Source organism: Lampris incognitus, chromosome 1 (assembly GCF_029633865.1).
Source record: "Lampris incognitus isolate fLamInc1 chromosome 1, fLamInc1.hap2, whole genome shotgun sequence".
Taxonomy (NCBI): Eukaryota; Metazoa; Chordata; class Actinopteri; order Lampriformes; family Lampridae; genus Lampris; species Lampris incognitus.
This window is the reverse complement of record NC_079211.1, coordinates 35,886,576-35,902,705: the sequence shown is the minus strand read 5'-3', so window position 1 is coordinate 35,902,705 and position 16,130 is coordinate 35,886,576. Positions and strand designations below refer to the sequence as shown.

Genomic DNA, 16,130 nt, shown 5'->3' with positions numbered 1-16,130 from the left:
CTCTCCCCGGTACACTCTCCACCACATCATCCAACTCACTCCAGAATTCTTCTTTCTCTTCCATCTCACACCCAACTTGCGGGGCATATTCGCTGAACATTCATCAATACACCTTTGATTTCCAGCTTCATACTCGTCACTCTGTCTAACACTTTCTTCACCTCCAGCACACTCTTGACATACTCTTACTTCAGAATTACCCCTACCCCATTTCTCCTCCCATTCGCACCATGGTAGAAGAGTTTGAACCCACCTCCAATGCTCCTGGCCCTACTCCCCTTCCACCTTCCACACACAGTATACCTACCTTTCTTCTCTTCATCATATCAGCCAGTTCTCTCCTTTTACCCTTTACACTTCATAGTGCCAATATTCAAAGTTCCGACTCTCACCTCCACACTCCTACCCTTCCTCGTGTCCCATTGCCTCAGGACATGCCTTCTCCCTCTCCTTCTCCTTCACGCAACAGTAGCATAGTTTCCACCGGCACCCTGCTGTCTAACAGTACCGGTGGTGGTTGTTGGTAACACGGGCCTTGACCGATCCGGTATGGAAATCTTATTTATGATCCGCATATTTGATATGACAAAGATTTTACGCTGGATGCCCTTCCTGATGCAACCCTCCCCATTTATCCGGGCTTGGGACCGGTACTAAGAATGCACTGGCTTGTGCATCCTCAGTGGCTGGTTTAGCAGGACACCTCTACAAAAAACAAAAACTGCCTTCTGACAGTAAGTAATGGGCAGTGGAAAAGCTTACACACACATGCACATGCACACACGCACCCCACACACACACACACACACACACACACACACACACACACACACACACACACACACACACACACACACACACGATGGTCTGCACCCCAACTGCCCAGCAGAGGAATCTGTTGCAGGGTAGCCTTGCCTGTTTTTGCTGGTATTGAAAGGGGTGACCTTAGACTATTTCCTAAGGGAGGAAACTAGGCAGAAAAGGAGCTCAAAGCCTTGGGTTTGAGCATGTCATATGGGAGGAGGTAGGAGGGTGGGGGGAGTATTATGGCGATGACGGACGGCCTTCACTCTGTCAACGGGTCGTTAAGTGTGATAAATTGAGTGAAGGTAAAAATTCGGAATCAGGGCATTCATGAAGCATGCCGACCTGGCCTTTGAAATGTCAGCTACCATTCTCCTGTGGTTGTGCAGATGCTTACATAAGGCTGTTTGTTAAAATGCAAACGAAGAAACTCTCCTCCACTGAGACCAGGGATGGCTCACTGAACAGAGGAGCAGGCAGCGACGCTGCGATTTGGGAGTGCTGTCATCTTGCGAAAAGAGAGTAATTGGAGCATGTCCTCCTACTCTGCTGTGTTTAGAAATGGCTTGACAAAGTTTTACATGGCTTGAAAGCGGTCTTAGTCGTCCCCAGTACTAAATCTTCCAACCACTCAAATTCCCACAGTGGTATTTGGTTCTCAAACATAGGATTGGGCCATTTGCTGTAGCTTCATCAGCCAGGTAGTAAGTTTTATCACCTGGAGATGTGACATTGCTGAGGGAAGACTTGGTTATATTTATTATATATTGTGTGTTATTTATATCACAGAGCCCACACACTACAGGTGCAGTCACATTATGATTCACCAGAATGTAAAAATATCACTGTCAGCATTTGCACTACCACGTAAGGCCCATGGTGTGGAGAAGTGAGGAGAAGATTACTCATTGTTTTTTGTTCCTCCACCCATCAGTGTCTAAATTGCCCGATCTATAAAAGCTGAAATAAAAATAGGTCTAAATCGATCAGAACGTTTACAAGGACGTGTGTGTGTGTGTGTGTGTGTGTGTGTGTGTGTGTGTGTGTGTGTGTGTGTGTGTGTGTGTGTGTGTGTGTGTGTGTGTCTGTGTGTGTGTCTGTGTGTGTGTGTGTGTGTGCGTGCACATGTGTGTGTGAGAGAGAAAATGCAGGGGTGTGTGTGTGCATTTGTGTATATTTGGATCCTGCATAAACTGTTTCAACAGATGCAAATTTCGTTGGATTATATGTGTATGTGCACATGTATGTAAACGAGTGTGCATGTTTGTTTGCGCTTGTGTGCATAGACTAACCTGGTCAAACCATCTTTGCTGAGAGCCTCGATGTCTGTATAAGACAGATGACGCCACAATGCCCACACTAATGTCCAGATTCCCCATTATGAGTGTCACATCCTGTTGGCTATCGCTTAAAAGCTGTATCAGCAATGGAGCTCTTGGTCTTTATGTCAAGCTCTTATGGATTTCTGAATGGACGCCACATATGCACTCCCAAACCAAACACTAGTGAGTCACAGACACGAAACTGGTCATTATAGCCATAACAAAGAGGCTTTAGGAGGAGACATGTAGCATTAGTGCTAAAATTCCTCACTTGAAATTAGGGGGGAAATGGGCACTCTACTTGAGGAAATGGCTGTTATGGTAAACTTTGCTTATCACAATAAGTGATGAATAGATTGTACCCTAAACACTTTGAGTAATTTCTCATATGTATTGTACACCAGCTTACACCCAGTACTCTGTGCTAACTCTCACATAAACTGTTCCTTACACACACACACACAGTGTGCCATCTCATTTGCTGCCCTGCTTTACAGCCCCTGGTCAGAGATGTGTGAAGAAGTCTTCACCGCTGCAGTGCTTGCCTCCTCTTTTTCAGTCTCTCCCCTCTTTTAATAGTCATCTCTCATTTTCTCTCTCTATGCCGCTTGCTCTTTCTCTCTCACTTTGTGAAATATGAAGCCCCCCTCTCCAAATGTTTCCTTTAAGCTTAGGTTTCAAACCTTTGTTATGCCAAGCCGGGATTGCGTGATCCCATTGGTACAATCTGACCTCCACAATTGACTGGCCCCCTTCTTACCTTGCCCTGTTTATAGCCACCAGGTCAATCAAGAATTTTTATTTTTTAATTTTCATAATGGCCGCATCTGTTCTGAACATCTGCTTTGCAGGCTAAGTGTGACCCCATGTGCTGATGATACCTTACAGGTAAAAATGATGCAGTGTTCAGACAAGGTCTTGCTACCCAGTTTAACATGCCCCCCCACACACACCTGTTGGCAAAATGACAAAAGATGCCCTCTTATACCTTGCAGTGGGGCCACTCCACACAGAGCTGACACACAGTTCATTCCATTGTGTGTGTGTGTGTGTGTGTGTGTGTGTGTGTGTGTGTGTGTGTGTGTGTGTGTGTGTGTGTGTGTGTGTGTGTGTGTGTGTGTGTGATTAAAGTCTCAAAACGCACATTTGCTTTTTTTTACCTGTTAGCAATGTTGGCTCAAATACATGTTCAGAAAATGACATCAATGCTAGCATACGGTTGATGCAGATTATTACAAAAAGAATATATATTTCATGTGCTTTGGAAGTCAGACATTTTACTTTTGTCGATGTGCTGGCCCAGCACCTCAGCCTCTGTCCTCTCACTTCTATGAATACATTGATACTGTACCTGTTCTTTTCTTGCTGAGCGTTGTTCTATAGTTGGTTTCATTTCCTGATGCCCTTACCATCTGGAGAGAAGATGATGGAAAGATGAATAAAATGATGATCTCACCACTTCATCCATTTGAGTCTATTCTCTCTTAAATGGTTCTAGTTGTCCCATACCAGGAAGCTTAATCCTTTTTGTCATCCCTTTATTTATAGCTTTTCATCATCAAGTGTCGACATAGCCATAAATCTCACCAAACCCTGAAGAACCATTCAGACTCCAAACTTAAACTCAATTTATATTGCCTCGTGACCACAATCTGGATCCAATGAATATATGAAAAATGGCCAAATCATAGTGCAGATGCTGTACAGTTTCTTGGGATTAGCTCTGAAAGTGAAAAGATGTGTCCTAAAACAACCACCATTGATTTAGGGACCTAAAAATACCAGATCTCTGAAAATATATTGAAGAACATAAACTGCTGAATGAAGCAGGTATGGTCTGGTAACTTATTCGGTACACTTTAGATTTTTGAAATCCCTCATTCTTGTCACTTCAGAAAAAAATTGTTGTCCACGAGTGGTAAATAATAGCGGCAGTAAATTGATCATTTTGCAAAATATTATACTGTTGGACTTAAACCTCTGAGTATACTCTTTCAAGAGAAATTGTCATTTTTTTAGACTAATAGATAGGGAAATTCTTGCCAAGGTTTCATTTCTGCAGGCTCCAGCAAAACACACCGTTTTTCTGTGCACCCTAATCCTTGAAATAACAGTTTCCATTCCAGTTTCATGTGGGAAAAAAAAACATTTTCTAGAGCTGAAATACATAGCTAATAAAAAAGGTTTTGCCAAGGATTCACGCAGCATTGCTCTTGTCTTGTTAGGTTAAAATCATCCAGGTTTCATCAGCTCATGCATATATCCCTACCGTCGTTTGCATCGAATTCAGCCCGGACAGGTCATTTCTGGAAAATTCTTCATAAAAACAAATGTATCAACTTAGAACTGAGAACAAAAAAAAAAACTGTGTGAAACTGCTAAACAAAAATAAACACCCCTTGCTGTTCATGTCTCACAACATTTTCAGAAATTGGTTAAATGAACCATCAAACTGTTCTAAATGAAGCCTGGCATTTTTCTTAATGTATTTTTTGGGGGTTCGGAATATTTTCTTATTTTCCTTTGTTAAACATTGTCCTGTTATCTGAAGCAAATCTACATTTTCTCACCAAACACTGATAAGCTTTTCCATATGTTGAGAACATTGTACTCTTACTGCAGTAAAGCAATTGAAAGCTGAAATAAATACCTTGTGAGTTCACACAAAAGACTGAGCTGAATCTCCCCAAATATGACTAAAGTCTTTATTTTATGCTTTGCTGTATGAGTATTATGCATCATAATGTGAATTATAAATTATTGTGCAAGACTGTAGTAACCTTTGTCAGGATAATATGTGTTGTTCCTTAACATTATAATAATGATGTTGTAACAAAATAAAGTGCTGTAAAATACAGTTTAAGGAACCAAACTAAGAAACCTGCATAGTAATGCAGTAATACAGACGTAATAGTGTAAATTACCCAATTGTAACTTGAACAACACAAATTAGTAATCATAATAAACACTATAGGACTGAAAAAATGTCTTGAAATAATTATAGTAAGTAATGTTCTGGCTGAAATATGATTTTCTTTCTATACAGGGGACGAGGGAAACTCTCAGCCATCACTGTGGAATGCTGGGAGATGCCCTTTACAAGGAGAATGATTTTGCCCTCATCATCGATGGAAAGACTCTGAAATATGCCCTCACATTTGGAGCGCGACAGTACTTCCTGGATCTGGCTTTGTCCTGTAAAGCTGTCATATGTTGCAGGTAAGTTTGTAACGGCGCTCTAAAATCGTGGTTCACTTCCTACCTCGGTTTTAAGGTCGTTGTTCATTTTCTTTCTCAGTTAATTACAAAAAAGATAGAATAAAAATGATGTTTTATTTTCCACATGTAATTCGATTAAAATCCTTGCTGAAGATTTAAAACTGTCCTCACAAATAAATAGAAAAGATATTATTGGAAAGGGTTGGGGACTTCCCTTGATAGTTTTCATTATACGATTATGTGATAAACCTGCAAAAATGTTAAAGACTACTTACAAGTACTTAATGTCTACAAAAAAATGCCTTTTACAACTTTGGCGTTATTAGTAATTTGTCTGTTTCTTTTTCGTTTATTTCTGTTAAAATTTGAAGTCATCCACCTGATAACTGTTGAAATTGTGGGCAGTGACAAGCGTCACTGTAACAAATCAAGTCCACTACAGTGAACGTGTTTGTTACAGTGACACTTAATTTACATAAATTGGCAAGTAGGAACTCTCATGTTAAGGTACTCTGCAAAACACAAACATTAAAAAAAGAATCAAGCTCAGGCTTAGAAAATAAACAGATGTGATTGTTTAAGGATTGGAACTGTCACAACTGGGCAGTGATAAGGAGATGTTTGGATGATAAAGTCCATTACTATCAGGCACCCTTTGAACAGTTCCATTTAAATCTCTATAATAAGTTTCATAATAAGAATAGTGCACTACAGCTTTTTTTTTAAAACCATGTCCTCTTTAACTAACCTACTAGAGGTGCAGCTTGAGGGGACTGCACAGTCCCACTCAGGAGAACTGCATTTAGTCAGGCTGTCTTCTCCTTTAGAGTATCAGAGTCCCTATCCTATTATTCATTTAAGTGTAATGTCAAGAAATGGCTTATTAAGAACCAACAATGTCAACAGTGATACTATTCACACACACCTTTAACATGTTAAACTATATTGTATATTAGCTGTGTTGTATGTCTGCTTTTTATATATATATAATTTTCTATATTATCTTTATTATCTTTTTCTACATTATTTGTATATTCTGTATATATTTTCTTGTTTGTTTGCTCTTGTTATTCTTCTGTTGTATTTTAACTATGTTGTATGTTTTTTTTTGTACTATTCTATTATCCTAAGATGCCTAACAACATCAGGCAAAGGGACTGCCAATGGAAACTAGCCTATTAGCTAGCTTCTTTTTTTTTTTAAATTTCAGAATGAAAATCGCCCTCTGTGTATCTTGATGCATGGTCAACAATTCAGGTGTAGAAATTCCAAAAAAGTTGAATCAGTTGATCTGGACACAAGGTTATTAATGGTTATGACAATTTGCCTATTAAACTGGTGTTAGATCGCCAGTTTCAGTTGTTATGCAACTGTGCTGTTTATAAGGGTGGGGATACCTGCAGTCAGCTGAAACTGACAAAGTCACTTGGATGAATGATGGAACGTTTCTACCTTATGTCCAGATGAATTGATCCTACTTTTCTGGGATCCCTTTGTGTATTGATAAATGGCAGAGCGGTCAAAGGGTTAGCCTTAATATCTGACATGTTTGGGGAAATTTGCTCCATGTCCCATTTTAACCCAGTACCAGCCCAGTATCTAATAACACTAGGTTAGGAGAGGTGAAAACACTCCATCTTTAAGGATGCCCAAACGTTATATATTTTGTTTGAGGACATGAAGAACATTAAAAGTAGTTTGATTATACTTTTAATGATAAAGTACATTTCAATTATTTTAAATGTAGCACTGTAAGAGGAAAAATCTTTAGACGGGGTGTTTTTCCTGTCCTACCCTGTCAGTATTGGGGTAAGTCAAGTCAATTTTATTTGTATAGCCCATTATCACAAATTACAAATTTTCCTCAGTGGGCTTTATAGCAATACAACATCCTGTCCTTAGACCCTCTCATCGGATAAGGAAACACTCCCTAAAAAAAACCTTTAACAGGGAAAAAAAATAGGAAGAATCCTCAGGGAGAGCAACAGAGGAGGGATCTCTCTCCCAAGATGGACAGACATGCAATGGATGTTGTGTTTACAGAATAAAACACAATTTACAGAATACAACATTGAAAGAGGATAACAGAATTATAATGGAATTATAAAATATATGAAGACTATGATGAGGAGGGTGCCAAGCAGTGTCCAGGTGCCACCAGAACAGACTAGGACCTGAGCCACGCTACCACCATCACCATGTAGACATGACAGGAGGACAGACGACACATGCACACAAGAAAGTCTCACATCACACCATTCACATACGCAGGAGAAGAGACACGAAAAAAAAAAGCCTTAAAGCAAATAAGATCAAAATTGCCCTCATTAAAAGCTACATTCTTTGAATCACTAAAAGTAGCATTTTTCCATCAAAGCATATTGAGTATTTTCATGGTACCAATTTAAAACCTGTGTTAGTCCAATTAAAAATGCCAACATTCAAAATTGGTGGACAGTGTTGACCTGCCCAGGACACAAATAAAAGGAACTGCTTAACAGCTTGGCGACCACAGCATGGTTTGTGTCAGAAGTCGGCGCCATGTTCTCAGAACAACAACAAACTTACAGGTGCCACCAGGATGACTTAATGCATGATGTCAGCCTTTTTTTTTTTTTTTGGCAAGGGGGTGGTTCTTTGCGTGTTTGCCTGCTGCACATTCTCCGAGCAGCTGGAGATGAATGGGCTCTTATTAAGCATGTAGAAAATAACTGTAAACATACTCACAGGAATTAGCTAATTTAAGAAAGACATCTAGTTTACAACATCACCTCTTGGGACTGGCTGTACTGTGCATCACCCCTATTCCACTTAGAGGAAGCTTGTGCGGGAGGCCACGGGCCTGGCTGTCACTTAGGGGGTAATGTAGAGATTGAAGCCTCGTAAAGGAGGAGTTATAGGATGTGTCAGATCTATCATATGATGATTGGCTCTGTTTCATGGGTTCAGTCAAGGAGGTTAAACTAGTGAGACAGGGGTCCATAGAGAGGGAGAAACTGGCAGACAGGGTAACGGAAAGCATCTGTCATTTGCAATTATCTTCTAGAAAATTAGATAAATAACTGTAGTTAATTCTAAAAGAAATATATTCCATACAAAAGGCCCCTTGTGTTTAGTATTTAGTGCAGTGTATCTACACAAGACTGTGGTTCAAACTGTTGGCATGCCTGACTGTCTACTTACACTGTGTATGCTGGTTTTTGAGGTTAAAGTAAGAGTTTTGGGGTTTGACTATTGCTGATCTCATCATTCATTTTCTCAGGATAAATATTTTTCTATGGGCATCTCGAATGTTATTACATTTGCTCAATAGAATTGGACTCAATAGAATTTAGCAATGTAATAGTGAATAGTAATAGTGTAATATTGAATTTCCTTAATGAAGAACTTCCTTTTGAGAAAATCCTATCAAATATGTCTTGATACATGCTCAATAATACAGGTAAGGAAATCCCAGAATGTTGAATCAGTTCATCTGGACACAAGGTTTAAACATTTCTCCCACTAAATGTTGCATCCAGATGAACTGATTCAACTTTCTGGGACCATCAAATATGCATCCAGTAGAGGGGAGTCTTCTGACTGTAATTACTTATGCTTTGCTTTCCACAAATTATGACTTCCTTCTGTACTGAGAATCCATGAGTTGTAAATATATGTCTTCACTAATGTTACCAAACATCAACCAAATCTGGTGCTAAATATTTACCTTTCATTTACTACTGTATTTGTTTCTCGTTTCCTTCCTTTAGAGTATCTCCACTTCAGAAATCAGAGGTGGTGGAAATGGTAAAGAAACAGGTGAAGGTTATCACCCTGGCCATTGGCGATGGTGCCAACGATGTGGGCATGATCCAGACAGCTCATGTTGGGGTGGGAATCTCAGGCAATGAGGGCTTGCAAGCAGCAAACTCCTCAGACTACTCTATTGCCCAAGTAAGGAGGGTGAATGGGACTCAGACTGTCTGTTTGCATATACAACCGCCTTACTTCTTTTTGGTTCATTATAATTTCAGTGAGAACTTGAACGGTTAAGTTTACAAACTGGAAAATAAGTCACTGGCGGTAGTTGAGGGGAATTTTGTAAGGAAATGTACTGAAAAAGACAAGGTTCTGCACTTGAACATTTTGATGACTGCTTTGATTAATTACAGTGTGGAGGGTAGGCCAGTGCCAACTTAGAGCTTCCACACGCCACTAACTATTGTAGAGTTAGAGAGGGTCAGAGGGTCAGAGACTCAATTGAAGGATCTCCCAAAACAGCTTCACAAGCCTCACTGAATCATCTTCCCACTATAACAGACTTCACTGATTTCAGAAAAGCTCCACAATATTGCTCAATGAATTGATGTAAAAAGATAAGGAAGCATTGTAATTGAAAGACAAGAAAAAGAGAGACCTGGTAAATGTTATAATTCAAATCAAAGTAAAATAGTTGTCCCCAAATTTTGTGAAGAAGACGACTATGCTGCTGAATTAATGGATGTTACAAAATATTTTTATGAAGGAGCTACAGATTCATCCCTTTTTTTTCTTCTGTTGGATTTCATAATACCATTTTGGTAGACATTCTGCTTTAAAGTCCTAGAATGAAATTCAATATTTTGCTTGTCTTTTTTCTGTCTTTCAATGCACAGTACGTGTTAGTGATAACTAGTTAGTAATAACTTGGCACACCATTGAATGTAATAATGTATTAGATGTGTTCTGCTGCATTAACTTACATAAATGAACAGTCGCTCCTGTAAAACAGGTATCTGGCTGACACACACCTCCCAGCATAATGTAGTAACAGATCCTGGTAACATGCTATGTAAACATATTCTCATATCCTAATAACCAGTATCTCTGAAACTGTGTTGATATACGATACAGAGCAAGCAACCAAAATTGTGCCAGAAAACAAAAGCCATGGCGCTCTCATATCATGCTTTCTATCTTTTTTATTTTTTTCATAACTGTCCTGTTTTCTTCTTCATATTCTTGGCTATCCTATAGCCACAGGGTTGAAAGTTAGAGAGGCCAGTAGACTAAAATATGGTGCAGTCTCTGCTTGAGCATCCAATTTCTCTAAAAGACTTGGGGTTGTTTTAAGTGCTCCCTTCCATCTGCACGACATGTAGAAAGCGTATGTCTTTCAAAGACAGCCTCATATAATCCATTTAAGTTTATTCCCGGCATCATATTAAATTACTCCACCAGACTTGTGGTGTTTTTGCCCTTATTGGGGTAATGGTACATTACCTGTAATTTGCCAACTGTATAATAAAACTTCCTTAAAGTTATTCAACTCAACTTGTTTTTTCGAACACTGTATAGGCTGCATGATTGACACTAATGTCCTGTTAGACAAAGGTTATGTTCCTTTATGTTATTGCTAAACCTGTTTCTAAGGTTGTGCGACCGGGAGCTGGACACAACTGATGATAGACCTCTCCGGTATCAGTTGAAACAAGTGGAGGGTAGGGAGGGTCTGGGCTGAGGCGCCTCTGCTGTCCATCTGTCATCAGCTGAGCTCTGTGGTAACTGGCTGTTTGATCCCACCACATCGTGGGTCAGACAAAGAGGAGGCCAGCACTCTGCTTTCGTTTTGCTAAAGAATATTGCAATCTTCTCCTGCCGTTCTACTCAAAGACACTCTGGGCCTTTAAAAAAGCAAAACAATATTTACCTTGAGTTTTGCTATTAAACATTATAGAGATATTTTTCTCCGAGTTTACATAAAGTGAAATGTTCCTGATACTCTAGAGCTATGTGAGAGGATGTAGCTATGATACTATGTTCATGATTACACTGTGTGCTTTGTTTGTGCAACATATTGGCAAATAAGACAAAATGTTTGTCTTAGCGAGTCCTGCACCAACGTAATCTCATTTATCAGTTGGAGATTGAACTGAAATGTGACTTGCACCACAGGCCCCAAATAGTAGGATTATCTTAAGCCATTTAACTATTACCCTGAGCCTTGGGAGACCAGTACCCCCACCTGCACCCCCACCCATCCTCTCCCCTTTTCAGCAACTTAAGGCTAGGCTAAGTCCAGCAGAATCAAACTGTGACTAAAAATGCCTGGAATGTGTGAATGAAGACTTTGCCCTCAACCCCTTTGCAACCTTTTCAATTTCCTGCTCTTAAATAACAATTAGGCCTGTGCTTTTTTAATCCAAAAGTTCCTGTAAACACTACGCTGTTCCAGGAAGGATTGCCCTGCTTAGTGATTGTAGAGAAGGAGAATACAGTTCATTGTTAAACATCTACGGTTATGCTGCCTATTTACCTTGTTTTTACCCCTTCACTTCCCTCCCACACAGTTCAAATACTTGAAGAATCTGCTGCTGGTCCATGGGGCCTGGAATTACAACCGTGTAGCCAAGTGTATCCTGTACTGCTTCTACAAGAATATTGTCCTCTATATCATTGAGGTAAGTCTCACTGAGTAGCTCTCAAGGCAGTAAGTCATGCCTAGCAGAGAATTTGAATGGCAAGCTTTGGGATTTTTCCACATGACATGATTGAGTACAGGCAAAGATTCCTTGTGAAAGGTTTCCATGTTTGTATTTCTGGTGACTGGCCTTACACATTACTTGCCAGTTTGTACAGCTCCTTGTGTGAATATTTTGCGTGATTCCACCCTTTTGAGATGCATAGACAGGAGTGTACACAAATGTGTGTGTGCGTGCGCACACACACACACACACACACACACACACACACACACACACACACACACACACACACACACACACACATGAAGCAGAAAATATGCTGAGCCTAGCAGTAAATTTGCCTTTAGGGGGTCTCTCTCAGATATTAGATACCTGAAGTTTAGATGTAGGTGAAGGTTAGGGCCAACTCACTTGGGATGCCACAAGTCTTTTTTCATGTTTGTTAGCATTACAAGTTAATGTTTTTACTTTTTACATTTTGTTGGCAACACAGATAATCAACTAAAGCTAAACCAGCCATTAAAAACACGTGAAAGTTCAACATAATGGATAATTGGCTCAGAACATATTAATGGGGTACAAGTGTGTACTAGCTCAAAATTTTTGTTCCCTGTTTGTTGCTGCATAGCCCTTCCTCTTTCTGTGTATTTCTAGATAGTGGTGTTGGAATGTTACCCCATACATTGGTCTGTTGGAGTATTTTGTGTGTGTGTGTGTGTGTGTGTGTGTGTGTGTGTGTGTGTGTGTGTGTGTGTGTGTGTGTGTGTGTGTGTGTGTGTGTGTGATGGCACTTGACAGAAACCAGACTCAGCACTGATAGCAGGTTCAGAGCTTGGCTCAAGAGTGACCAGACATGTCAAGGGCTTGCGATAAGCACCGTCTTTATCCTAGAGAGCCCCTAGGGGTTTTGATCTTTTGGCTATACACTTGTCTGTAGGCTATAGCACCACAGGAATAGCTTAGCATCTTTTTTAAAACTCTTAAAGCAGAGATCTGCAATAAAGCTTTCTTCACACCTTGCTTTTTAGTAGTCACTACATCATCAAGAAGTCCAAACGAAGATGTATTTTGTCTTTAAACAGTGTTATAACAGGAGTTGATACATTTTATTAATCCTCATAGGGATATTGAATATTTTGTTTTACAAAGACATATTCCTGAAGATGCCAAGGTGAAACATATTGTTCCCTTGCAATTAGAAATTATATATGATATGGTAATCAGTAAGGTATAGTTACTATCTTCTCCATGGATTGTCACCTTGTCGTTGTGGAGAAGCTTGCATGATCCTGAGATTCTGAGAGCAATGCCGTCTGGAGCTATGCTCCCGGTAGGGTGGATGATGATGATGATAGTCTCTATATTCTTCACACTCACTGACAGGCAGGTACAAATTTTCACATTACCATTACATTACAGTCTCTACAAATTATACCTCTAGAATCAACCCGTGTTCTTATTCAGCCACTTCATAGATTTGTTTTTTTGTGTTTTGTTTTTTCAAAAAGGCACCCCCTTGCTTTCTGCACTGACATTCCTCTGGCTTGAGCAGTCTGCCTGAGGGTTCCAGCAGCCATAGAGAGACAGTGAATTACACACTTCCCTCTTGCTCTGCTCTGGAGTGAGACATCAGTGTACTGTGGAGCAATTAGAGTACATTCCCTGACCGGCAATTCAGGAGTAGAAGAGTATCCATCACATGACAGGAGAATGTCACCACTTGATGAAATGCCCTGGCATCTTTGTGAAACAGAGGGCTCTCACCGCTGTGTTGCCACGTTACCTGACGCGGAAATATGAGCACATTCCCATTCCCCCCCCCCGTCTTCCTTCACTTGACCTCTGAACCCGTTGTTCATCTTCATCATAGTTTTATGTGCCGTAGAAAATCTCTGTTCAACCACTTCAGATTCCACCGTGTCTGCATGTACCTTATCTGGCAATATCCACCATCCCCTGGCAACCTCTAACAAAAGAGGAGTAGTGTCCTTTTCTCCTGACCCCAACTTCAATGACGCAACTGTTTCTTTTGTAACTTTGTACTGTTGAAACATGGCTCTTGACAGATCTCTCTGTCCCTCTTTAATGTTGCATCTCTCTCCTGTAACTGGTTTCCCTTGAAACAATAGGCACCCAGAAAACAGCTTTGATTTCCATCAATTTTATATTGTTGATCTTGAATAGCAATTACGAACATGGAGCTGGAAAACAAAATTACGGTGGACAAGCATTATTTCTGGGGAAAATTATTGATGATTAATTTAATGATTGAAATATTACATTTGAGAAAATTCGATCTATGCCTTAATGTTGAATTCTTTTAATTGTTGTTTCAGCTTTTCTCTGTGTAATCTGGTCTCTGTTTTACTCAATGGGAATTTTCTCATAAGGCCAAAAATAGTTGGCACAACTTCTAATGCATTTGCAAAGAGCAGAATGTTGTATCAAATTAAGCCCATGTAATTTTTCTCTCCTTCTTTTCTCCCTCTTTAATTTTTCTCTCTCTACTGCCTGTGAATTGTAAATGGACCTCATGGCTTGTGGAGCCCTCATTCAGTTAAAACTTAGTCAAAATTCCTCTCAACATCATTTAACTTTTCCTTGAGTGTCCAACCACAGCCTCGCTTTGAAACACACCAGGTCCCCTATTCAAAAGAGGTCCTTTTCTGTAGTTTGTACATATGTCTATAGTTATGTCTGTAAGGCGAGCCTCCTCCCCGCACACCTTTTGTTAGACTCTGAAAACAGAACACCCCCCACCCCCCATGCTACACTCCTTCAGGGGATTGAAGTAGATAATGGAGGATTTCTTCTCTGTTTGGCTGCGTCGATATATCAAACGGCCTAGTTTTGTAAGGCCCTGACATCCAACACACCAGCAACCCCAGGGTATGGGTAAAAGCTACATTTGTTGTGCTAAAAGGTTTACTTTTGTGCTTGCATGTTTTTCTCGTCAACTCCCAGGCTACATTGCAAGGAGAGAATCAAGGGTGTTGAAGGGTTTTTTGACCTTTTTTGTTCTGGGGAACTATTGTATAATACAGTGTGTGTCACAATCTTAATAGCAGGACTGAGGAAGTCTGTATCTAAGCCCCTTTTCCTTCCTCCTATCTTTCCATTGGGTCTTTGCTTCTTTTTCATTCACAAAGTGAGGGGGGTCGGTGATTCTGTGCATAATGTGAATGCAGGTTCAACTCAGTCTTTGGCCCTAGGAGCAGCTGGATTATAATTGGCATTTTGCTGCGACTCTGGGTTGAGGGTTAATTGTCAGTCAGGAAGTAAGGCTGTCACTCATCATGGAGATTGACTGACAGGTGGAACTACCATTTAGTGCATATGTTTGCTTGTGGTTTTCACAGTGCTGATTTGTTATTATGTGACTGCACTCTCACTTCACTGCCATAGGATAGTTTGTCATTTGTGGGTAGCCCATCTGATCAATTTTGGACAATCTCTACACCTGGATGTTTGTACTGTACAGTAACTATCCATCTAGTTGAAAGAGGATGTCACAATGGTGCAAATATTTTGTACATTAAGTGCCTGGATGCTAGACAATATTTAAAACCGCATTCATAACTCCCACTTTGTTACAACTTTTGCTGCTTAAGCAAAGGACAAGGAGAAAAGGATTGGATTTAGCCACATTCAAACCTAAAGAAACCATTCCAAAGGAAGTTGCCATAGCAACTTGTTTCAAACGTCTGATCCAGCTGGATACTCCTGTTTGATTGACACATTGTCAGGCTGCTGCAGAGATGCTGATAGACAAGTGGCATTTATGAGGTAATTACATGAAAGCTCATTCAAGCTGAGCTCAGGGAAGTTAGGAAAGGCTGAGAATTGCAGAGCAAAGCATGCTGACTGGTAGCACGCTGTGAGTAAAACCAAAAAGGCTAGGGCCAGCATTGTAATGTGACTTGCCCCTCTTTATATCACCACATATTTAAACCATATTTATCAGCTTCTTCATTCACTGTTATAATGTTCATATTTATTCTGTGCTTTCTTTTTGTACAAATTTAATTCATTCTGCCCCCCACCTTTCATCCCTAGCCAAAGCCTCAAAAGCAGCCTTGGAATCATTGATTTTTGATTTGCTGATGAATATGCAAGGAGTCCTCTCATCAGTTAGTCCCCTTACCCAGTCCCCCTCTTCTTAAGCTCTGCTCTCCTCAGTCATCCCTCCAGCCTGTTTTTCAGAATGTGCAGTGGGGGAGAGAGGCCAGCCACACCCCTACGCTGAGTGGCCCTCAATGAAGTGAAGAAAAGAAGAAGAAAATTTCTGCCCGCTCCTTTCCCTAATGAGCAAATCAATGCATCTGTCCCTCAAGAGAAG

At 40.2% G+C, this 16,130-nt stretch overlaps 1 protein-coding gene across 1 annotated transcript in view; it reads left to right on the top strand.

Annotated features, from left to right (window-relative positions):
• atp8a1 (ATPase phospholipid transporting 8A1) overlaps positions 1-16,130 on the top strand; it is a 218,356-nt gene that overhangs the window by 159,908 nt on the left and 42,318 nt on the right. Inside the window, exons 25-27 of the mRNA XM_056274219.1 lie at positions 5,173-5,345; positions 9,098-9,281; positions 11,657-11,767. Coding sequence (XP_056130194.1) covers positions 5,173-5,345; positions 9,098-9,281; positions 11,657-11,767 — 468 coding nt within the window. The remainder of the gene's footprint in view (positions 1-5,172; positions 5,346-9,097; positions 9,282-11,656; positions 11,768-16,130) is intronic.